Consider the following 24,091-nt stretch of genomic DNA (forward strand, 5'->3'; position numbering starts at 1 on the left):
TAGCGTTTTAGCGTTGACTTGTATATCTGCAATGGTAGTCATTCGCCTTCGTTTTACTATCGTAGCATGTAAGATAACAATTGAAATTTTTTGTTCAAGCGACGCGATACATTTTTGGCCAGCGTAATGAACAAATTTACATTTCATTACAGCGTCCGGTGAAGCAACGTATCCTGGGATGTCCTTAAGTGAAAATCATGGGAAGTCGTATAAGTCTGTCAAAGCAGCACAGTCTGTCCCCGGAAGTAAGTATATAAACGATTACGACGCAAAATGCGACGGAGACGCCGATGATGTTCCTGAGGACGAAAAAGGGGAATCAAACGAGATAGTCGTACGGCCTGAGCCTTTAATGCAGCAATTCGCAAGTTCTTGCGACGTTGAAGCTGGATTGCAGTTTATTGATCTCTGTCACGAGGGCAATTTAGACGCTGTCACGCAGCGGGTTCATGCCGGTTCTCCTGCTGGATTTATTTCCAAAAGTGGCTGGACACCAGTAGCAGCAGCAGCTTATAGCGGCTGTAATGAAGTGCTTTTGTATCTTTTAAACCTTGGTGCTGATACCATGTACGAGACCTCAGCGTCGGCTAGAAAGCATCACCTTTTGGACGAACATACCAGCGATTCGAAACAGACAATAGGCAACACTCCGCTACATTGGGCATGCTATAAGGGCCATGTCGACACGGTGGCAATCTTGCTTGCTGCAGGATACAACGTAGAAGCTGCAGACTCAGTTGGCAATCGATGTCTTCACTTAGCTTGCTCTGGTGGTCATCAAGAGGTAGTAGCACAGCTACTTGCTCACTCAGCTGCTGTTGAACCACGTAATAAATTCAAAAATCGACCACTCGATCTGGCCTCAGAGCCAGGATGCCGCCGCCTGTTGACACAATTCCAAGCGCAGACAGCTTGCGCATGGTGCAAAGAAACATTTAGTCGCCTTCGCCGTCCCAGCTTGTGTCAACATTGCCACGGTGTTTTTTGCGATGAAAACCCGTGCACATCAACTTCTTTACCGTCATCTCAATCATCTCTCGCAACAAATGTAGTAGACTGTGCAGAGCTGGATTTCTCCACAGTTCTACGAACTCAAGCATACAAGGCACGCTATTGCCAGGACTGCACCGTAGAAAAGGAAAAGGCAGAGCAAGACTTGCGCGATGTGCTTGACAGCAAACGCAAACTCATCAGTCGCGCAATCGCCGTACTTGATCCCACTGTCGATAATGTCGGACTCGAACCTGCAGCTGAAACGGGCGCGTCAAACGTAGATATTGAAAAGAATGAGCAAGGCTTCGGTGTTATTGAAAGCGAGGTAAGCAATCAAGGCAAACTCAAACCGGATATGGTATCGGAGGTTGACGCGTCTGAGACTCTCCATAAGAATGAAAGTGATATAGCGCCACTTTACGCTATGGAGACAAAATCTTCGAGTGAAAACTCACATGTGATAGATAATGTTTTCGACGCCGAGCAAAGATTGACGAGACCACTTGTTAGTTTAAAGCGTCGATCGCTAACAAGGCTACCAAGCACTGACACAATTTTGAATGCACTGACGGTGAATAAAATAGATGCTGAGTCTCTTTATACTGCACTGGAAATTGCAGAACTTAGAGGTGCCGATAGCGAACTGCTATGTGTTTCGCAGCGAACGTACCGGCAGCTCATCGCTCAAATCGCGTTGCAAGACGAAGTGAAGGCTTTACTTGCTATACGCCCGCTTGGGGTCCGGTCGCTTCTTAAACCTCTTAAAGGAGCACTGGCAAACGCGATATATGAGCACGTTCATCCGGTGATGCAATCGATGGTTATTCACGTGATACAAAGTGCGGAAGCAGAGTGTACACTTTTTAGAAGCCACGCTCTATGTTCCAAAATCAAGCAAGGCTCGCGTCGTCACAGTAAAAATATTGCCATTCTCGAGGCAAGTCTGGGCGAAGCTCAGCGACGTGGAGGCAGCGACAAATTGCTGACTATTTCCGGTGCACTACGCGACCGATTGCTTGCTGAAGTCCGACTGGAAGCGAGTTTGCTGCCATTTCAGGCTATAGAACTCTCACCAGATCAAACAGGTGAGTACGTTTTTAATGATGGGACAATATTCGATACTTTGCTCCAAGCTCTGGAATACCGTTCACAGTTGGTCTCCACTGCCATCGACGTCGGCTCCTCCGTTGAGGGCTTGTCGGCATCATTACTGGATGAAGCTGTCAAATTGCTAAAGCAACTGAAAAAAGCTGTTCGAGACGAGACTAAAGCTCAAGATGAACGTCGTAAAGCTCAAGAAGAAGCTGCGCTTAAAGCTGCTAAGAAAAATAAGAGGAAGAAGAAAAAATAGAGGAAAGGATAGACTTGAATCAAATACAACGGCAACAGCAGATTCCAATTGTTATTTGTCGGTGTTTTTCCATCATAACTTGAGTACAGACCAGAAATTAGACAATGGAACCTGCATTGGATGCTATACGCGGCCACAAATCGGCGCACTCTTTACCAACAGGTCCCGTTATAGCTGATCCCTTCATTTCTCCCTTGGGATTGACAATCACACCTGCATTGTCTTCAAAGTAAAGAAAGACACCGTCTTTGCGACGCCACGCCTTACGCTGACGAATGACCACAGCAGGCATGACCTTCTTACGCAAGTCGGGCTTACCCTTCTTGACCGTGGCCAGCACCATATCTCCAACACCGGCAGCAGGCAAACGGTTCAGCCGACCTTTAATACCACACACCGCAATGATGTAGAGATTTTTCGCGCCAGAGTTGTCAGCACAATTCATGACGGCACCGACAGGGAGACCCAATGTCATACGAAATTTGTTGCCAGAGGCACCACCACGCCCTTTTATAGATCAAATAGAAGCATCAGACCCATGAACATTCGTGGATTGTGGCACTGAAGAACGTACCACGCTTAGTTGCCATTGTTGCTTCTGCCTCTCAAGAATTACGATTGGAAACTTGCTAAACGAGGTTATGTGATACGAGCCATGGCCATCCATTTTTTTGCTGAATGTGTGCCACGTAATCTTGTGTAATTCACCTTGCTTGCATTATGTACCTAATTTTGTTTAACTCTACATAGTTACAATTTGAGATTAGTGTGTAGATGCACTAAGACCAAGTTCTACGCAAGCATTAAAACGATATGGTGGACTACTGGGTGTCCAAGGAGCGCCATTACTGCAAGTTCTGCAATGCGTGGATGCCGGACGACAGACTCGTGAGACAATGGCTACTCTGCAATAATATTTACGTTTATATCTTAGTAATTGCTTTTATTTGCAGAGCATTAAACATCACGAACAGGGCCGCAGACACAAGGACAAGGTTGAGAACACGCTCAAGCTCAAGCGTCAAGCCAAGTCGAATGCTATCAAATCCGACAAAGAGTTACGCGACCAGCTAAAGGAGATTGAGAAAGCTGCTTCTGCCAAATATGCGCAGGATATGGCAAATAGACATGCACCATCTCGATCGGGGCAACGAAGCGCGCCGCCTCCACCACCCCGAAGACCAAATTGCAATAGTGTGACAAATCAATCACCGCCGTATAAGTTGAAACATATCAGTGAAGTAGAAGGTATAGAAGCACCGAACCAGCTGTCAAGTGGAGGGCAATATTATCCTCTTGTCCAGTTGGAAGAGCCTGTTAAGAAAGAAGAGGACGACCGAGGTGTGTACGCTGTTAGAGGCATAGTCTACTTGGAAGGCAAAAAGCACGACTCGCAGCTGGAAGCAGGAAGCACATGTCAAATTTGGGTTGAGGAGGTGGAAAAGTGGCTTGATGCACTAGTCGAACAGGCCGCAGTACACACGATTCCTAATACTGATGGTAGATTTAGATGCTTTACGGTCATGTACATGCTGCCAGTAGACACTACGGTAAACAGTGGAACAACAATGAAGCCTATAGTGGAACGCGAGGTCCTGGCAGATCGCTTGCGGATTCCGATGCCGATAGGCGTGTCGCTTGAATCTGCTGAGAAAATGGTAGATCAGTGGCGCACTAGCGGAGGTGCAGCATATAAGGGAACAAAGCCTTTCGTTGCGATTGACGAGACAACTGGCATGGGTGAATGGAATACAGTTGAAGTTCGACAGATTGACGAAAGCCCTGACGCTGTAGCGAGACTTGCAGCGGAAGCAGAAGTTGAGGCACAGCGTACATGTGATGAGCAAGAACGTCTCAATGCACTGGAAGATATGTCATCGCAAGGCGACAATGCATTGGGTGCATACAACCCTTGGGGAGGAACTTACAAGGGTGTAAATATTGATGATGCCAGCACTGCAAGTGCTCTACGACGCGATGAGATCAATATCACTTCAAACGGAAACGTCAGCTTCAAAAAGCGTGAAAAGAGACACAAACGTAGGAGAATACACACGGAAAACCAGTAAACGAAAACTTGTATTTTCTGCTAGTACCCTGTACTTGCGTGACAAAAGTTGCTTCGAAATGCATACAGCGACCTAATCATCTCACTAGGAAGAAAAAAGGAGACTGTCAGTATCTACAAGTGACCACCAGCAGCCTTGATTTTTTCGGCGTCCAAATAAGCTGTTCCATAGGGAAGGAACTCGTCACTGTGAGTGGAAGCGATGTTCTTGTACTCACTTGCTTGCTTTGTGATGTCAGCCACCTCGTCGTCTGAGAGATCACGCACATATTTAGCTGGGTTGCCAGCCCACAGCTGTCCGGAAGGGATGCGTCGTCCAGGGGGTACCACGCTACCAGCCGCAAGGATTGTGTTTGACTCGACTAGAGCGCCGTCTAAGATAATGGAGCCCATACCGATAAGCACATTGTTCTCAATAGTACAGGAGTAGAGTGTGCAGCCGTGTCCAATCGTCACATCATTTCCAATATTGGATCCAGGGGCTAGTCCAGGATTGGTGGAGCTGGCTGTGTGGATAACTGTGCGGTCTTGTACATTCGTGCGGTTGCCAATACGCACCTGGTTAAGGTCTCCACGGATTACTACGTTGTAAAAGACCGATGCGTCGTTGCAGATCTCGACGTCACCGACAATTGTTGCATTAGGCGCGACCCATACGTCGTGCGCAATCTGAGGTCGCTTATCGTACAGTGCCATGACCTGACGGTGGCGAGAGACTGTAGCAGATGAATCGAATTATAAGGTCCACTATAAACAATGTCTAAAGATGCTGCTAGATCTTACATTTCTCCTTAAACGAATTGTCATTAAGAACACGCAGGCCAAGACGATCTAATGCCTGGCCAGTCTCGCGTACGCAGCGGCCCAGCTCAAAAGTCACCTTGCGCATCATATTTGAAAAAGCAGAAGCTGCAGGAACGAGCGGCTATGGATGAGACCCGCTTGAATAACCGGACAGTTAGAATTTAAGAAAGATGAATGATTTGCTCCATCCGGCGGTCTGAATTGGACCGGTTTAGCTAATTGGTTAATGAAACTTTTCAATTACAATATTTCAATGGTATTTTGGACAGAATATAAAAAGAATAAAGCGCTTTTACGTCTTTATATTTTAACTGAATTAAGTAGACGACACTTAATGTTCCAAACAAAACATCACAAAGAAAAACGCTATTATTTCCTTATATTATACTGAAATATCATATTGAAATATAAGGAAATAAGAGGGTGAAAGAGCTAACCGCTGTAATCAGGTACAATTGTGTTAATTTCGATACGGTGCAAGCACGAAATCGACATTATGATATGAAATTCACAAGCAACAAAATATCAGTATTTATGAATTCAGTAACCTCAAAAAGGCGGGGTTCGAACAATACACGATAAATTTACCATCAATATACGATTAAGTAGGACGCGCGACTGTCAAAAACAGTAGACATTACGCAAACGCATTGAAGATGTCAAATAGGGATACGTTATTCGTGTGTCTTGGGAGCTAGGCATGCATAATGTGTTTTAATCCATAGGCGTTGACAACGTGGAAAGCAGCTGTCTCACCCAGCGCCTTGATACGAGATTTTTTTAGCCTAGGTATATCTTGACTGAAACGGCGTTCACCAAGCATCGATTAATAGCGATGTCTAAAGAAACCCTGCGCGCCACTCCTACTGATGATCTGGTCAGTCCTGAACCCACTTCCGCTAAAAAGCAGAAGCGCCTTTGATACGGGCACGTTGCTGCGATAGCTTTGGTGTATAAAATAGAAAAATTCAAGTTGGTGCTACTGAGTAGCTGGAAGAGAACTTGAAAGGCAGAAGCCGTACTGGGTCATCCATTTAGATTGCGCAAAGTTCATCAAATGTATACCGTGCTTCCCAGAGTGCGTCTTTGCCTAGACAAGATTGGGCGACGTTATGTCGTGGTATCTATATCATCTTTGATGAACATTAAGTTTCTGCCGTGACATGCCATCTCCCATACCAGAGCTGGTAAAAGCGACCAACTTAAAGCCGCAAGTGAGAAAGACAATACTGAAGTTATTAAAGGGGAAAATTCTCGTCAATACATCATTGTACTGCTGAGTCAGCACTACCGTGTGGCGTGCCCAGCCATGTGGAGCAGTGAAACTTCATGTGTTCGCGGCAAAAAGGCAATTTATTCGTGACACAGTGAATGGGGTTGCTCTAGTGGTCGCAAGTCTTTTTTTTACTTTCTCCAGTAGAAGCCCAAATAAAGCTGAAAAAATTCCTCTGTGGAGAAATGCGCAAGAAATTTCAAGACGGTGAGGTCACCGAAATGGTACGGTTGGTACCAGAGGGAGGCGAACTCATCAATGAATCAGCCACCGAAAACCCGCGAAAAAGCACTGAGTGCGAGGTGTTGGACGGATATCCTCAAAATCCTGCGAATCATCTCAACATTTGCTGAAGCAATATCACGACATGGTGACGAGAGACTCGCAAGCGTGTTAAATCGAGGGATGGGATTGCGTCATGAAATTGGCTTCGTTCACTGACTGAAATTTGTGTCATGAGACAATGGCTCTGACCAGGGAAACATCGTAAGGTCGACGCTTTCTTCTATGCGAAACTGAAGCGGGTTCGCTGTTAGCCGTTCTGTGTCAGAAAGGCTAATAACTGGTGGGAAATTGTACATGCTTGGAATAAGGAGAATGTAGACACAAATTTGGCGCAAACTGATCTCTAGAATAATGATGATGCAGCACAACGCAATTGGCTGCTATTTTCTCAGTGCTCTTGACCTAATCGATAGTTATTATGAATTGCTGATGGGAGGCAGTGAAGTTCCTCTCACTGAGTTAAGTACTCCGAGCAGGATGTCCTGTAAGTGGCTAGCGATGTAACGTGGTTACACGAACCCTGGTAGCAGGGGTGTTTGTCACCCGAGATGGGTATAGTGTGACTGCACCCAAACAAGAATACGGTATGTGGCTGGGTAGCCAGTAATTATGCATGTATTTCGATTTTACTTTAGGAAAATCTATATATTTAACATAAAGCGGCTTTGCCGCATATAAAAAAATTAAGTCAGTTTGGATTTTAAACGGAAGAGTTCATTAGCCTTGGGTTAAGGCAATAATTACTCTTGGAGTAAGCGGATTGCGATCCGCCAAACTCGTACTTGTTCTAAGTATAGAACGAAAGGTCGGTGACCTAAGTTGCGCTTCCTCAAAGGGCAAAGCTACGGTAGGCCCGCTGCACTTGGTAGCACTTGTAGTCAATCTACACCTGAGTCGTTTAGACTGATCCTATGTGAGGATGGAGAAATTTTCCGCTTTGCCCCAGGGCATGCAGGACGAGCTTAATAAGCTGATTTCCTCACTTGGCTCTGAGGGCGTGTAATACCTTGTAGCACAAGGCCCCGAGGCAATCGGTGCGCGTCTAGAGGCGTTTTTAAGTTACAAAAACGCGCTGTTAGAGCACCTGCAGCAGAAGATGTCTGCATCGTTTGCGTCCATGCCGCCACGTTAGTGACGGGTGACTTCCCCCGACCTATGCCGCTCATGGTGAGCGTTAAGTTCTTTGAGGGGAAGGATGGAGAGAATCTCCTGCTCTGGGTGAGAGGGATCGAGATGGCCATCGCATCCGCTATGCATCAGACCGAGCAACACCTTGTTACGATGTAGCCACACCACTGTGTGATTACACCAACATGTGTAAGCCGCACATTTGACCCGCCATTTCATAAAAAGTGGAGGTGTAAGCCCGTTACAAATAAAATCTACTTTTACAAACCCATTAAGGTTGGGATCATACGCTTTGACCAGCAAGTGTCTTAATGTTACCTAGACTAGTTTTAATTACACATTGTTCTATCTTGAAATAGAACTGCCATTACTGTTTGGCGTCTGGCTATGTGTACCAAAATGTGTAAGGAACAAGTACACAAAATTACAGTATCACCCCGTTATGATGAGAGCGGGTGCTACTTCAATGAGTGGCGTGATCCACATTCACGAGTACTTTCGACTTGTCCAGAGCACTATGTTACGAGATTGTTCAATCAATGCGTGTCTACCACACGAGATTTGACGACCCTGGCACATAGGTAAACAACACATTAGGTGAACTTTTTGGGCAAAGGTGATCGATTGTCAACGCGAGAAGATTAGAAGTCTGCTGAGTTCTCGTTCACCATTGAAATCTAACCGCAAAATCCTGAGCTATTTTATCAAGCTGTGATGCTTTCAGCTTGCTCACTGAGCGGTGCATTTACAATTTTTGTCTGCTGTACCGGTGAATACAAAAATATTTGTACATTGGCAAAATTTCTGATTTGTCTTTAGTTAAGAGCTAAAAAAATAGGCGTTTGGTTGATACGCAGCTTAAGCTATAGAAACTTCTGTTCTCGTACAGAAGTTTCTATACTTGAGCTTTCCAGGAATCAGCTCGGACATGCGGTGCGTTGGCAGACCCGAAGTCTAATGCAAATCGCTAGCCTGTCTGTTCATTTTGATTGGTCAACTTACAAAGTTAAAATGCTGATAAACATCTGATTTTAATTTTTGACGAGTTCACAATACAATGATTGACCGCCGCTACCACCGGTCATTGCAAGTGTTCTCGTGGGCAGCCTGTGCTGCTATGACGGCTAAGCTCGTATTCTTTACTGATTACAATAAACGGAGAGGACACAGCCATCACGATCACGTCTTGTCGGGAGTACGTCAGACCAAGTTTTGTTAAACTTTTTGCGACGTGATGTTACGTTCGTGTGGTTAACAGATTCAGCGATACACCGAAAAGCAACTAGACATTTTTTTTGGCGTAGAGGACATAAAGAAGCAGGTGATGTCAAAACAGCAATCTACCACATCTCCCCCTGTAGTTAATGAAAAAGCAGACTGACCCTGTAAATGTGCGTCATGCTTTTAATGCAAGAGCTGGATTAGTTAAATTTTTATTAGCAATATGAATGTCATCCATCTCACAGCCTTCTAAACTTGAGCCAACATCCTCAATTTGACATTACTCCTCAGAAGCAGGCATAGATGTAGAGTTAGGCTTGAAAACTGCAAATTGTGGACGTGGTGGCTTGCGTTGTGGAATCGAGCCATGCGCATACAATCCTGGACGAGAAGGCGGTGCCATCATAGCAGCAAGCGGATCTTTCCTCATTAATCTGTAAGATGGAGGCGGGGCCATGAGCGCAGCTAACGGATCGTCACTAGGCGCGGGTCCACTGCTCACAGAGCCAGGAGCTGAGTTCGTGCCTATTGGAGGAACGCCCGCGGCGTTGGATCCTGGCGCACTGCTAGAAACCGGGCCAATGGGTGGAGGAGCACTGGGCATTGTAGAGTCCTCAGCAGACTCACCCGGAAATACCCAGCGCTTTTTATCCTCATCGAAGTATGCCTCCATCTGCTCTCCAAGCTTTGCCACCTTGGCCTCAGGGTTCATTTTCGTAACGATAAAAGATGACAGTCCGGACAGCCATCCGGAGCCTTTCGAGCTTCCACTGGGTGGAGGTGTCTTCGAACGAGCACTTTTCTTCAGCCTTGGGCTTGCTCTTCCCTTGTCACTTGCGGGTCCACTCACAGTGGAGGCATCTAAAGCTGGAAGCGACGCAGTCAACTCTGCGGCTAAATTAGCGGACACTGTCTTGGGTTCACTCGAAGATTTGACGCCGCCAGACAAATCTAACGGGGCTGGTTTCGGAACGGCTGAGCGTGGAGTCTCAATGTGCTGTGAATACTGAGAAGTCTGTGACAAAAAAACCCGGTGCTGCGGCGTCGACGGCGCGTGATATCGCGGCACACTTGTAGCAGCTTCAGTCATTCCGCTTAGGCTACTGTTGCTGTGTGTACTGCGATTGCTACCCGGGGGTTCCATCGAATGATTTGAGCGTATCAACGGTCCGATATCGTTATTTGAAAGCTGTCCCGCAGAACCCGGACGTCCTTTTCCTAAGTATGGACTAGGTAATTGCTGTTGGACTAGACCTGGATGCCCGTTGCCCGATAACGGGCCTGACGGCAAAATCTCCCCAGCATCCGATCGTACGTTAAGTTTTGCTGGCGACGCGTTTACATTTCTGTTGTAGCCCCTTGAAGACCCCGGAGCGCTACCCTGAGATAACGGTGGATTCGAATGGTCTTGGATACTCTGCTGAGCATGCTGCTGCATGTGCAGAGGCATAGGGGATAAGGTCATTCCAGTGACAGATGAAGTACTTGGATAACTCGCAGCGGCCGGGGTCACTTCGTTTGCGTATAGGCCACCTGATGGATTCGAACTCGAGCTGGCAAGTGCAACACTTGTCGAGTCGCTACCCTCCACCACGCGGTTCACAATCTTGCCCATTATGCTTAACGCACTTCCGAAACCCCATTTACCTTGCTTGCTGGCTCCACTTCGATTAGTCGAAGCTGCTACAGAGGCCACTCGGTCTTGTCCAAGATGCTGACGCAGTCGATCATCAAGCACTGTAAGCTGATTCTTCATCCCTTCCAAATACATGGATGTGCCCGGCTGCGAAGTCGCAGTAAACGTGTTGATCACCGCAAGCATGGACGTGACATATCTAAATGCAGTCTCAAGTTTTCCGTGATCAGCGAGCAGCATGGCATAAATAAGCTTATAGCCTTGGAACGGGATCATGAGGTTCGCTGACGCACCCTTCGAATATTTGTGGGCCCATTCATATATTTCCGTGCGCTGCACAGCGCCTGGCGATACGTAAAATCGCGCTTCCGTTGGCGTGCGGTGATCACCTCCCAGTAGTGCGATTTTAGAAGTTGTCACTGGTGCCTCCACTTGAACTCCTGCAAGCAAGTAGCATATGTGTGCGGCTGCAACCAGATTCCCTTCGTTCCATAACCGGTCGCCAAGCTCTGTTAATATTTTGTTAGTGTCCGCAGTCCTATTCGCGATGAGAATTTGAGCGTGTGATACCCATGCTGACAGAATGGAAGTCTCAGTATGCTGTTGAACATCTGTATGCAACAGCCGCCTCGGCTCTTGCACACTTTTTTCTTGTTGATCCGCAAAGGACATGAACAGCGCTCGGCTCGGGTCACCTACTGCATACGTTTCGTCGATAAAAGCCCGCAGAACTTGCTGAATTGGCAAGCAAAAAATTGGTGAGATCAAAATGCTATGCGACAAACCCTCAGACTCAGACTTACTCTGTACTCTTCTTTGTCGGTAAACGAAGCTATCAACATAGCCTCTGGCCACATTTGCGCACCCATTGCAGCTGAGACTGCACCTTTGCGATCGCCAATCAAAAGGAGCTCGCGAAGTTGATTCGCGTTTTTTAGCTTTTGATTCGGGTGCTGACGGGTAGATAATAGTGCTTGTGAGTTGAGAGTACGCATGAAACGTAATTTTAACAAGCTTACCAAAGCGAATTGAGCATTCCGTGGCGCAGCTAATGCGAGCCCCTTGTCTCCGCTACGCCGCTGACAACTTTCGTAAAGTATTTTAATGAGTTGAGACTCAGGCGAGTCGGGATCATTGGTTTTCAGTGTACCAGGTTTTGAGCGTATCCTTCCATTACATTTAACTAGAATACGCAGAACACCCAAAAGCAAACGGTCGTTCTCATCCTCAAAAGCACTTTCATCGGCATCGCCATTATTCAATCGATCGTCGATATAGTCTAAAATGCACTTTTCAGTAATATTTTCTGTCAATGGCCCTGGAAAAGAGTCCATTTGCATAAAATTCTTGTCCTTCGGGTGGAGTTGATCCATGCGGTACAAATTGACTGGTCCTTTTCGAAGTTCTCCGTTGCCACCGTTTTCGAAATCAGACGACCTGTGTTGGAAAAGAACAAACAAAAGGTCAAACCAGAAAAGAGAAAACAGCACTCAGTAATCGTTCAAAATATACACACTTTGAAGCACCCCGAGGACTGTTGCGAAAACTGCTTCCGGCAATATTCAGTCGCACTTTTCGCTTAGGAAACATTGTCACCAAGTTGCCACCAAAGCCAAATGACGCCAGACACGATGGAGGGGCAACGCATGGATCTTTATACTTGTAACTGGTCATCATGACATGCGCCGGGTTAGAACGAGAGACATATTGCTCGCTCATCAATTCATGTCCGCGGTTGCAACTAGACCCATACTCATACAGATCAGAAGAACGGTGATCGACGGATGTTTGAGTTTGCTTCAGGCCACGATGATATTTGAAATCAGTAGCGGGATGATCAAGCGATAGTTGCTGCTGGTGAGAGTACTCGTGTACCGACGCTTGGCCCTGCATCTGATCGGCAAAACTTGAAACATCGGCTCCATGAACATTTACATTTCTGTGCTTTTCTGGATGAGAGGCGGGTACATGCACACTACTCTCGCCATACGAGCCAGTATCATCAGCACGAGGATTGGCGGAGTAAGAATTTACAAGCTGCATGGGTTCGGCTGGAGAAACATTAGCTGGTATAAGCTCCTGCTCATGATTATGACAGTACACCATTTTTTCATGTTGATGTGATGAGGAGACATCATGTGCCTGTGATGCTAAATTGGGATGAAACAAATCGGAGAAGTGCTGCTCACGAAAATTGTCAGAGCCTGAACTAGCGAATGTATCACATGCCTGTGATCGCGTGTTCTGGACGGCAGTTGACGAAAACTCACGACGGCGCTGATCCATGTGATTTAGCGTAGTTGGTTCCACCACTGAAGCCGAAGACACGTGTAAGGTTGAGGTCGCTCGACCGTACTCAACAGAAAAATTTTGGTGACCCTCTTCGGCTGCTAAATGTTCCTGCTGGTGTTCTTGTTTTTGTTGCGGAGAGAACGCACAATCAAGTGTCGCCTGCACGCGAGACGTACTCAGATTGTTAGCCTTGGTATGCTGCACCATTTCAACTTCTGACGTGTCCTGCAAATGCGCGCCGCCAAAGAATGATGAAGCTGTTATTGCACCTGTTGCAGTGGTTGCTCTACCAAAACTTGAGCTTGCATCAACAAGATGACGAGCTGAAATGTTTTCTTTGGGCTGCTGCGCATGAAATTGATGTTCGTGAGATACGACAGTCTGAAACCGACTTAATGAAGAGGCAGACGCGTTTCGGGAGACACTAGGTTTATCAGACGAGCTGTCTGCCAGAGAAGCTGGTGTTTTCCAATGGACCATTTGGTTAAAATTGTGCGTCTCTACCCCAGGGCGCATCACAGTCGCTGATACATTAACATTGTGCTGTTCTCCATTATATAATGTCCTCCTCTCATCTCGTTCGAACAAATGCTGGGCGTCAGTTCTTACTAATGGCTGCTGATAATCATTTGTCGGTGCGGTAATCATATTCATGTCAGAGGATGACTCTAACGACTGTCCAAAGAATGCACTAGCAGATGAGACGGACGATGATAGAAAGTGGGTGCTAGCTCCTCTTGAGGGATTTTGATTAAGGCACAGGTGCGCGTTATCGTGCGATTCTTGAACACTTTCAGATACGTCTGCCGCAGATTGATGACTGTAATTACCCGTAACTTCCGATGAAAACCTTTGATCAGATTGCATGTCCTCGTAGCCGCTTTGCTTAGCAGGAGATGGCCTTTGGTCACTGTCACACTGTTGTTGTCTGTTTCCGCTTGAATCACGTCGAGCGCTACTACAGACAGAGCTCGTCGATGATTGACGAATGTGGTGTCTTAAAGCTCCCGCATCAAAATTTTGTATCTGACGATGATCCCCACCAAACGTGCTGTCCGCAATCTGCGGATGAACGTTTTTAGTCGAAGACCTCGATCTCCTCATTGATCCCTGATCCGGGATTGATGTTGCGATCCTCTGTTCATATTGATCATGATCCTCTAATTCCTTGAAGTGACTCGCTGTCATTAGAGCGTGGTTGCCCGATAGCAAATAGCCTCCAGAAACAGTATTTGCAGAAGTCTGCGAATTTATGCCAAATTGAGATATACTTTGATCCATGCCTAAATGGCCATCAAACAGTTCGCCAGTGCTACCAGCTTTTGAAATCAAGTTTTTAGCATCATATTGATCACAAACATGGGGAGCAAACAGGTTCGAACCGTGGTGCTGAGGATTATAAATTTCGAAATGACTTGAAGTTGACTCTCGTACCATTTGTCTAGAAGAATCTTTGTGCTCAACTTGGCTAAAGGTCTATTTAAACAGACGCGAACACCATGTAACGCATTAGTATACGAGTTAATATTCACGAGAACATTGAAAAAGAAAAAACGTACTTGGCCGTGCGCTTGAAAACTAGAACTCAGTGAGTGGGTCACCGGCTGCGCAAATGCGATATCAGAACTACTGACGGGAGGTCCTGCGCCAAAAAGGTCTCCAGCGTCTGAAGTAGGGAGTTCATGCGCATCAGCTGACCTTGTCTCTACTGACATCGAAGGAAAGGAAGCATTTGACGAGCTAAAGGGGTTAGGAACATCAGCACCGGCAGTGGCACCAAACAGCAATGAAGCACTTTGAGTTGTCTCTCCCTGAGGAAAACAACCTGACTCACGAGCGAAAGTGGTATCCGCTGTTGTGGCAGCGGATAGCGCTCTAATCGAATTTTGAGATGATGAGAAAAGATTCGCTGAGCTAGCCAAAGGCGTTTTATCAGAAGTATCAGTACTTTCAAAAAACGGCGATGCAACGACTGCAGAAGATTCCTGTAATGAAGAGACCCGACGGGAGTCTGGCGCAGTCGATGAATAATGTTCTTGCTGGCCATGATGCACAACTGCTTCCGTGATGTAGTGTTCGCTTGTAGCGCTGTATTCCGAAACGAATGGGGATCTCGTGTTCACAGTATCGTACAGGCTTGCTGTTTCGGATGCATTTCCATCAGAGAATGCTCCATCACTTGCATTGTCGGAGCCACCAATGGTTGTACCGGGAGCCGAGTATTGCCCCTCGCTAACCGAAACAAAATCCGTACCAAAAGCTGTGCTAGCATTCGATGAACCTACCATACTCGGCGTCTCAGACATAGTACCATCCGAAATAGCACCCCCGTCGCTCACACGCTCTGAGCCGCCAAACGTGGCACCGGCAGAAGATACTCCAAAAGATGCTATGGAGCTGCCGTCATGATCCGTGCTTGCAAGTGACGATGGGTACATGCGGTGGCTTGTAAATGATGATTGTGAGCCTCCATTAAGAGAAGTAGGCCGCCCAGCAGGCGGAAAAAACGAGTGTTCTCCCGAAAAGGATACTACCGAGTCTCGTTCTTCGTCATCACTACGACCCTGTCGAAAATTTTGGTGAGGCTTTACATTGCGCAGATCCACTTGTTCCAGAGATGAATATTGACCTACATCACCGCACGGTAAAGGTACTGAGTCGCATTTTCCACTAGAGTCAGTGAATGGCTCAAAGTCCTCACATTTTTCACCATAAGGGAAAGTCGCTGACGTGTGAGATGATTGGTGAGCATCATGCGTACTGGATAATGAACCAACACGGTCGTCTTTCAAGTTGGAAATGTCATCGTCATGGAGTGATGGTAAATGTCCAAAAGCGCCACCTGTTCCGGTTGAAGTATGCAGAAAACGAGCGGTGCGCGGTGGTTCAGAAGAGTCTTTGGTGAGATTATCTAGATTCTCGGATTCAGAAATTACGCTTGAAAATGTCCGGCTCTCATTGACCAATAACGCAGACGTCTTCACCTCTAAATCGTTCATTGCTTCGTGTTGTGCTGGTTGTTGCAACTCCATCGATGATTCTACAGGAGCTGCTGCAGTCTCCTGGCTAATCGTTGCTTTCGGATTTTCTAGACTTGTGACTCTAAGCTCCTCCTGATGATCTGGCAGTGCAAGAATACTGGCTACCATTGTATCTTCAGGCACTGGCTCCTGTTTCATGAAAGACTCGGCAGCAACATGAAGCGGTGACGGCTGAGATGAAAGTGAAAATGAAGTCTCTTGGCCACAGTAAGCGGAATCGCTCGACTCTTTACAATTTTCTGCAATGACCATTGTACGCTGGTGACTCTTGATGCTGACATTCCACTCCACATCTGCATGCTCGTCGCTATCAAATAATTCTGCTTCGTCATCGTTTCCCCAAAACTCACCCGCAGCACCACCAGGACTAGCGAGCTCAACTGGAGGTGCCACAAATGTGTCTGATTGTGCAATCGTCGATTTTGTCGTGGAGACAGACATAACAGTATTTGTAGAGCTTTCCAATGTCTCCACTGCATACAGTTCATTGCCCACGGGCCTTTCGGACTGATTTTTGCGCTCAACGTTCTGACGCTGATCAGTGAAGTTTGCACCAGGAGAAGCCACATCGGTCAGCACTTTGTCTGCAGTGACACAATTTCTTTCGGCTGCGTCGTGTGCAGACTCTGTCGACAAGAAAGATGACGTAGCTCCAAGACACACTGTAGAGGCAGATTGGATAGGAGATAGCTCAGTATCCGAGATCGTTTCCTCATCAAACAGATTCGTTACTATCGGACTGTCCGATTCCAGCCTCCTCAATTCCAATGGGCTAGCTTCGTCAGGAAGCGGTGGCGGGTGAACAAGCTCAATATTTTGTGATGCCATCTGTGCACCATCAAGGCTCTTTAATTCACGATCACTGCTGCAGAATAACGCTGACCGTGACGGCAACGACTGTGACGTGCTTGAAGTTTCCATTTTTGTCTCAGTAGCAGGCTCTCCTTTAAAACTTGCGATGGGGTTTTCAAGCAGAGGTGAGCGCATATGGGTTGCAGCCGAGGCTGCAACTGGCGAAGCATCTTCATCATCATCTCCCCACGCATACTCATCCGCCGAAGATTTGGGAGTGGCAGCCACAGTCGGAGCTGCTGTCGTCGATTTAGCTGTAGCTTCCATTGAGTACGAGAGTATCGTTGAAGGTGATTCGCAGTTCCATCCGTCGTCACTGTACAGCTCTTCGGCATCCTCCATCGAGAATAACTGCGTAGGGTTCGATCGGACTGTCGTCGTACTCGACTTTACACCGGAAGTGACTGGAAGTGCAGCCGACACCGTTGTAGCTCCGCTATCACTGTCCACCATTTCATCACTTAATTTTGTCATTGGTAGCGTTGTGAAGCTTGTCTCAACACTGGAAATTATTGTAGATCCGACGTTGGACGGAACCGAAAGTGGCGTTGACCTCTTGCTCCCCAGTCCACCGAAGGGCGGCGGAGTCCAGCCGGGTGATGATAAAATGGGTAAAGTTGGACCTGCAGCGGACCCAGGGCGAAGAATCGAGAAGCTGCTGCTGCGATTACTGATATTAGTAGTGCTAGTACGCGACGTGTTGTCAATGCCTAAGGAAGCGAAGAAATCCTGCTCCGCGGCGGCGTTTGCGGGCTTCTGACGCAGTCGAGTGCCGGCACTCGCGGGTCTGGATCGAGTGGATCTAAGAGTAGTACCTTCTTTAGGAGTTTGACTTTTCGTACCGGCTGTCGAGTCAGCGGCGGTGGAGAACTGGTCACGGCTCTCTTCCATCTGCTCGTTGCGCTCTTGAATGCAGTTTCGGCTTTGGGGGCTATCACTTTTCAATTGAGTGTGACACAATTTACCTCAGAATCAGTCCTGGATCAGATGACGTGGAAAACCTGGTAAATTGCCTCCCTGCTTAAATTCATCTAAAATGCTAGCTATGCCATGAACGATCATGTCCTGTGCACTTGTTCGCATAGGTTTATTTTTCACAGCCACCAATTTGGTATTGTTCAACGGAGACACAGGTGCTCGATTTTCGATGTCGAACAGCTCAGGGTATCATGCTCCTCGACGATTTGTTGTGCTTACCGTGGCTACGCAATCACTAGCAAGGGTGGATGGTGTGACCGTAGATAGGTGGGTATTACACAAGTAGGTGTGATCACACAAGTAGTGTGGCGACGATGCGGCAGGATTGCCAGTAGTAATGCATGATAATTAGGTGTTACTATATTAATTAGAAAAATCTAAGGTTTTCCTATTCCTTGCGTCTTATGCACAATAGTGCTACATTCAGAGTGTGGTGGGGCATCGTGGGAGGACCTCAAGTATCATAGAATGTATGAGGCGCATCGTATCCCTTTGCTTCGGATCTACTAAGAGAACAGACATACTTGTCAATTAGCAGTATGATCTGCCGCAGCTAAAACAATTAAATACAGCTTCAACTTTGAACGGAAGTGTCTCCTTACCTTGGTTAAGGCTTTCAGTGATCTTGGAGGCAGCTTGTAAAGAACGTAAGGTCGGTGGCCTTAGCTTAGCTTCCTCTTAGCAAAGAGCTTCGGCAGTCCCGCTGCAATTGATTGCACTCGTAGGCAATCTACACCTGACTGATCGTCTGTGAGGATGGAGGAATACTCGTATTTGCCCCAAAGCATGCAGAACGAGCTTGATAAGCTGATAACCCTGCTGGGCCCTGAGGGCATGGAGCACCTTGTTGCGCAAAGGCCCGAAGCGATAAACGCACGCCTAGAGGTGTTTTCGGGCTATCAAAACGCCCTGCTAGAAATTCTACAGCAGAAGCTGTCAGCGTGGACTGCATCCATGATGCCACTGTCGGTGACGGGTGATTCCTCCCGGTCATGGCGAGCGTTAATACCTTCGAGGGTAAGGATGGAGAGTATCTCCTGCTCGAGGTCGAGATGGCTAGGGCATCCGCCATGCTCCAAAACGAGCAACAGCGCGTGACGCTAGCTATTTCCAAGCTCGGGGGCCGAGTGCGAGTATGGGCACTACGTGCGGTGCTTCGGTTGAAGCTACGTTTCCCTCCTTGAAGAAGCTAAAGCATCAGATTTTGCAAGTGTTCTCGCCTCCTAATAAGGCAAATCGCGTTTCCTTGCTGCCCGACAGGGCAAGAAAAAGTTGGTGGACTCTGTCCAAGAGTTGATAGCTCTCAATGCCGGGATGGCAGCAGATCCTCTCCCCAAGGCGGTCGCATTGACCATCTTTATGGATGGTCTCTGCACTGGCGTGGCCAGAATGGAAGTCTTCCGTGTGGATCCGTCTTCTTTCGAAGAAGCGGTGAACATGGCATAAGATGCCGTATCTAACTTCAAGTCGGCACAATTTGGTTGGAATGCACACCCTCAGAGCTCGTCGAGCGGGCCTGAGGTAATGGATCTTAAATATGCTGAGATAGAGGAGGGGGATCTTCGAGCTGCCGAGCAGCGTTTGAACTCCCGACGGTGTTTTGTCTGTGGTGACACCCATCACCTTCGGACTGGTTGTTCCCTTGACGTCCCGCTTCTAACCAGACTGGTTTGTCGCGGGTAACGAGAAAGCCCAGTAGACGCGGGGCGCCCTACTGGGGAATAATTGAGTTTCTTTGTGCTTCAAAGAGATAGAGGGCAGCAGGGGCCAGCCCCGAACAGCTCCGTGCTTTTGATCGCGGAACGTGTGTGCGAGCCGGGTTTGCTGGTCGTAAGAGCGACCATGAAGGGCTTTGAAAAGCCATGGAAGATCCTTATCAATTCCAGGGCGTCGAGCGATTAGGCTCGACGCTTCACGATCGAAGGAAGTCAGCTGTACGCTGAGGCGCTGGAAACGCTGTTGAGTGGTATTATCACTGTCCGCTTAACAATGGGGATCTTGTGTCACTGTGCTGAGGGTCCCTGTGGACCTCGGTGTCGATTTTCTTAGTTCAATAGCGTGGGACGCTGCTTAGTCTTAGACTTGGATGTAAGGTATGACCTTATCCTTGGTATGGCCTTGTTGGAACACCATGGGCCATGGATGGATTGGAGGTCGAAGACTTTTACGCGCGCCTCATGGATCCATCTCTGCTAGGAACTAGAATCGCTGTTGGCGCGAAAAATGGATCGGGACAGTCAATGTGCTGGATATCGGAGTGTCCGAGTTGTCGAACACTAGGGTGTTTTGGACAGGAGACCCGAGCGTGGTTCAAAAGCTGAACGTGGAGTGGCACATAACGCACTGAGCGCTGCTCAAGTATTTGAGCAGTCGCTGCATACCAAGAGTGACATGGTCGGCCAAGGGCCGTGGCCTCGAGGGCGAGGCCATCAAGGGCGAGGCCCTAGTGGTCCGCATGGTGTGGCGCGTTATTCACTGGACGAAGACTGCGGAAATAGCAGCTCTTTGTTGATAACATCACGTCTTTGACGGAGCAGTGAGTGGGGACACTAGACGACGCCGATTGCGTGTTCTCATTGGTCTCGACGAGGCGTAAATCCTCTATAGAGAGGAGACGGCGAAGCCGTATGTTATCTGCAAGACGCGGGGCGTCGACTCTGACCTGAGGTCTATCTACTGTAGACTATAGCGCACAGCTCTGCACCCTTGTCAACGGTATGATGGGGGGAAAGACAGCGACGCCACTCTCGACGCTATTCCCGCGGTGGGTGCTCTTCTTGAGCTGAATGAGATGTTCTTCAAAGGGTTTGGCGGTGCCTTGCAGGCAGACAATTAAGCCGAGGTAGACATTATAAGACCAAATAGGAGATTACCTCGTCGGCGCTTCTGTATGAAAATGTCCTGGAGGACACCAAGAGGGTGCTGAGTGCACGAAGTGGATTGACGATCCTGCAGGATCTCTTGGATCTATCCTTTGATAAGAAAATTTAAAAACGTCGTCTCCAAAGACTCTCCGTCGGTCCTACCTCCGAACCGAGGTGTGCGTCATGAAATTGACCTAGTTCTGGGAACCAAATACTGCGTAACACGCCAATAGTCCCTGCCCAAGGAGCATTGTGACGTCATTGACGCCTTTTTTCGTGCGAAGAACGACGCAGGAATGGTGCGTGAGAGTAAGTCTCCCCATTCGGCACTTACTTTTTGTGTTCGGAAGCCCGAACGGCAAGTGGCGTATCGTTCATGCTTACAATGAGCTAAACGCTGCCACCATTCCGACACAGACGCCGATTCCTAGAAACGAAGTTATTCAATACAATATGGTTGGCTATACAAAACACAGCGCACTCGGTCGATCTTTTTTTACCAATTGTTCATCGAGCTAGTGATATTTCACTGACAGCGGTGAGTACTCCGAGCGGGATGCTCTGGGAGTGGCTGGTGATGCCCCAAGGGCTGTCAAATGCGCCAGCAACATCAAATCGCTTTGCAACGCGATTATTCGAGTCGCATCGGGAGTATGCACAAACATGCTTCGACGAGATCTTCGTCTACAGTCGTGCGGAGCACGGGAGGACAGAGGTGTAAAACCTTTTCGCCCATCCGAGAGCGGTGCTCGAGCGCATGCACACGAATAAGCTGGATGCTATTGCCGATAAGTCCATCTTTGGTGCGGAAGAAATCCCCCTTTTTTAATTGCTTCGTTGAAAGGGTCTCCTTCGAGCGGATCTCGCTAAGGTCAAGACCATTGTGAAGTGGCCGGTCATAAAGAACCAAAAGGACTTGCGCAAGTGGCTTGGTCTAGCCAAATACTTGCACGAATATAGTGCAAATTATGCGAAAATGACACGGCCATTGTCTAATCTCCTTAAGAAGGATACGGAAGGATGTTGGGAGGCTTTTGACACAGTCAAAGACAATCTCCTTCATGCACCAATTCTGGCGTTGCCAGACCCCGATCGTCCTTTGAGTGTCGTCTGTGACACTTCCAGCTTTGCCATCGGCTGCGCACTGCTGCAAAAAGACGCCGAGGGGCCTGATCGGGTGATCGCGCTCGAATCTCACCAGCTTAAGGCTGCGAAGAGAATCCACCCAGTCCATGACAAGAAATTACATGTGATAAAGTATGCACCTGACAAGCTCAGGGTGCACTTGCTTGGCTCTTAGCCGTTTGTGATCTACACGAATATGGTTCATTACGCACTGCGACTCAGTCGCCTCACCTCTCGCAGAGGATGGCCAGGTGACTCTCATTCTTTGCCGGTTATAACTTAGAGGTGATGTGTAGAACAGGAAAGCAGAATGCATTGGCTGATGCGTTGTCACGCACACCGGACTATGTGCTTGCTCATAGCATGACGATGACGTCGTCAGTGACGGTATAGCGCTGCTACAGGCTTTCAGGAGCGAGAAGTTTGAAACTCGGACAAGAAATAGCCAGCGCGTTTGCTCGCACGAATACCCCGATAATCGTTGTATAACGGGTCGCTGTGTTATAGAACCGATTCCATGGATACGCCACGAAGTGTGGTCCCTCACGATGAAGATTTTAATACCGTATCCTCTATGACCCACTTAGCGGCCATCTCGGCCGTGAGAAAAAGTACAGCTCGGTGAGTTGCGATGGGGCCCAAGCTGTACAAATGGATGAAGACATATGTGCGCACGTATGGGATGTGTCAGAGGGTGAAACCCTCTCCGAACGCGGCGGCACCGTTGGCCAGTAAACCGGTATCCTCCGGGTGTTAGCAGTCCATGAGCATGGACTCTGTGTTTAGCCTGCCGAAGGACTCGGCGGACAACACGGGTGTGGTGGTCTTTGGGGACCGTTTGAGCAAGATGGCTCACCTTGCGGCTGTGCCGGACACCATCGACGGTGTGGGTACAGCGACGCTGTTTGTCTATAGTGTCTTCCGACAGCATAGACTCCCGGAGCCAATTGTCTCGGATAGAGACCCGTGGGAAGTTTGGGCTACAATATCCAGGGTGCTGGGCACCAAGATGACTTAGTCAACAGCGGACCTTCCGAGGTCCGATAGTCAGGATGAGTGCGTGATTTGCATCGTTGAAGACGTTCTTCGTAGTGTCTGAGCTGAAACACCGAAGCGCTAGCGCCATGTTGCCACTCGTAGAGTTTGCTCTGAACAATGTAGTGCATTCATCTACTGGCCACAGGCCGTTCAACTTGAACGGGCTTGTTTATTCTCGCGTCCCGCTAACGCTGCCATCCCATGGCTCAGGCTTAGTCAGTCCACTCACCGTGCGTAAAGATTTCGGAGACCTCCTGTCTACTAGACTGAGTGTCTTCGACACGTTCGCGAAGCGATAGCTGAAAGCCAAGACATGCAGAAGGAATATGCAAATGGAAGCAGCGAAAGAAATGTGGAAACTCTGAGTCGGAGATCTGGTTTTACTAAATGCTAAAATCCTTCCTAGCCATACCGTCTCTGCTGTCTTAAAGGCAAAGCTTCGTCCACGGTTTATTGGACCTCTTAAGGTCGTGGCCAAGCGAGGCCTAGCGTATACGCTGAACCTTCCGAGAAGGATGCGCGCTCACCCGGTGTTTTATGTCGGCTTGCTTAAGCCGTACCGGGCTCCGGCGCAAGTGAACACGGAAGAGTTGGCGCCGGGGCGGCGCTCGGTCACCCAGAAGTTGAACCAGCAACTGGTTCGAATTAGGGAGTGCAACAATCTTCGTTTCTAATGGCACAAGGCGCTCCACCGTCGCACGAAGTGACATAGTTGTCTGCTCGACGACTAGGAGTCGCTCCGACAGAGTACGATAATTCTCAACGGGAGGCGGTCGGTGCAAAAGGCTCCAGTCTCTCGAGGTCTTCCGCACAGCGATAGGCGACCTCGGCAAGATGCTCGGCAGAGTGCCGATGACGACGGACTTTGTTCTCCAACGTTCGAAGAGCATGGCGGGTCACCGGACGGTGATCGATCAGGTCGTCATCACCAGCAGCAGACTCTAGAATGGAACGCCTTGTGGGTCGACGTCGTCAACGGGGTAAAACCCAACATCTTGTGAAGTGTCGGGGATACTCAAACTCCGAGAACTCTTGGGAGGTTGAGGTGCCACTTTGGCAAGACTACCGATATGTAGACGAATTAAACGGTCTCACTTGCCTGATGGCATCGACTGATCGACATGAAGCTGAATGTCTCACCG

At 48.1% G+C, this 24,091-nt stretch overlaps 6 protein-coding genes across 6 annotated transcripts; 3 read left to right on the forward strand and 3 right to left on the reverse strand.

The window, feature by feature from the left end:
- Nucleotides 1–178: 178 nt before the first annotated feature.
- Nucleotides 179–2,228, forward strand: PHALS_06105 (FOG: Ankyrin repeat; the record flags this gene model as incomplete). The annotated part of the gene is made up of 2 exons (XM_024719336.1): nt 179–2,082; nt 2,147–2,228. The coding sequence occupies 2 exons, from the start codon at nt 179–181 to the stop codon at nt 2,226–2,228; spliced, it is 1,986 nt and encodes a 661-aa protein (XP_024584644.1).
- A 213-nt stretch (nt 2,229–2,441) lies between these two features.
- On the reverse strand, nt 2,442–2,934 carry PHALS_06106 (60s ribosomal protein l23; the record flags this gene model as incomplete). The annotated part of the gene is made up of 2 exons (XM_024719337.1): nt 2,442–2,851; nt 2,919–2,934. The coding sequence occupies 2 exons, from the start codon at nt 2,932–2,934 to the stop codon at nt 2,442–2,444; spliced, it is 426 nt and encodes a 141-aa protein (XP_024584645.1).
- Nucleotides 2,935–3,459: 525 nt separating this feature from the next.
- On the forward strand, nt 3,460–4,413 carry PHALS_06107 (ww domain binding protein 4 (formin binding protein 21); the record flags this gene model as incomplete). Its single annotated transcript, XM_024719338.1, has 1 exon — nt 3,460–4,413. The coding sequence occupies one exon, from the start codon at nt 3,460–3,462 to the stop codon at nt 4,411–4,413; it is 954 nt and encodes a 317-aa protein (XP_024584646.1).
- A 113-nt stretch (nt 4,414–4,526) lies between these two features.
- On the reverse strand, nt 4,527–5,304 carry PHALS_06108 (Trimeric LpxA-like; the record flags this gene model as incomplete). Its single annotated transcript, XM_024719339.1, has 2 exons — nt 4,527–5,128; nt 5,196–5,304. 2 exons carry the CDS (start codon nt 5,302–5,304, stop codon nt 4,527–4,529), a joined length of 711 nt encoding a protein of 236 aa, XP_024584647.1.
- A 3,655-nt stretch (nt 5,305–8,959) lies between these two features.
- Nucleotides 8,960–9,283, forward strand: PHALS_06109 (hypothetical protein L915_01233; the record flags this gene model as incomplete). Its single annotated transcript, XM_024719340.1, has 2 exons — nt 8,960–9,097; nt 9,161–9,283. 2 exons carry the CDS (start codon nt 8,960–8,962, stop codon nt 9,281–9,283), a joined length of 261 nt encoding a protein of 86 aa, XP_024584648.1.
- A 120-nt stretch (nt 9,284–9,403) lies between these two features.
- Nucleotides 9,404–17,835, reverse strand: PHALS_06110 (Regucalcin gene promoter region-related protein (RGPR); the record flags this gene model as incomplete). The annotated part of the gene is made up of 7 exons (XM_024719341.1): nt 9,404–11,199; nt 11,256–11,268; nt 11,330–11,494; nt 11,563–11,712; nt 11,779–12,196; nt 12,276–14,527; nt 14,611–17,835. 7 exons carry the CDS (start codon nt 17,833–17,835, stop codon nt 9,404–9,406), a joined length of 8,019 nt encoding a protein of 2,672 aa, XP_024584649.1.
- Between the last annotated feature and the right edge of the window lie 6,256 nt (nt 17,836–24,091).

The sequence above is a fragment of the Plasmopara halstedii genome (genome assembly GCF_900000015.1).
Source record: "Plasmopara halstedii genome assembly, contig: Scaffold_2935, whole genome shotgun sequence".
NCBI lineage: Eukaryota > Oomycota > Peronosporomycetes > Peronosporales > Peronosporaceae > Plasmopara > Plasmopara halstedii.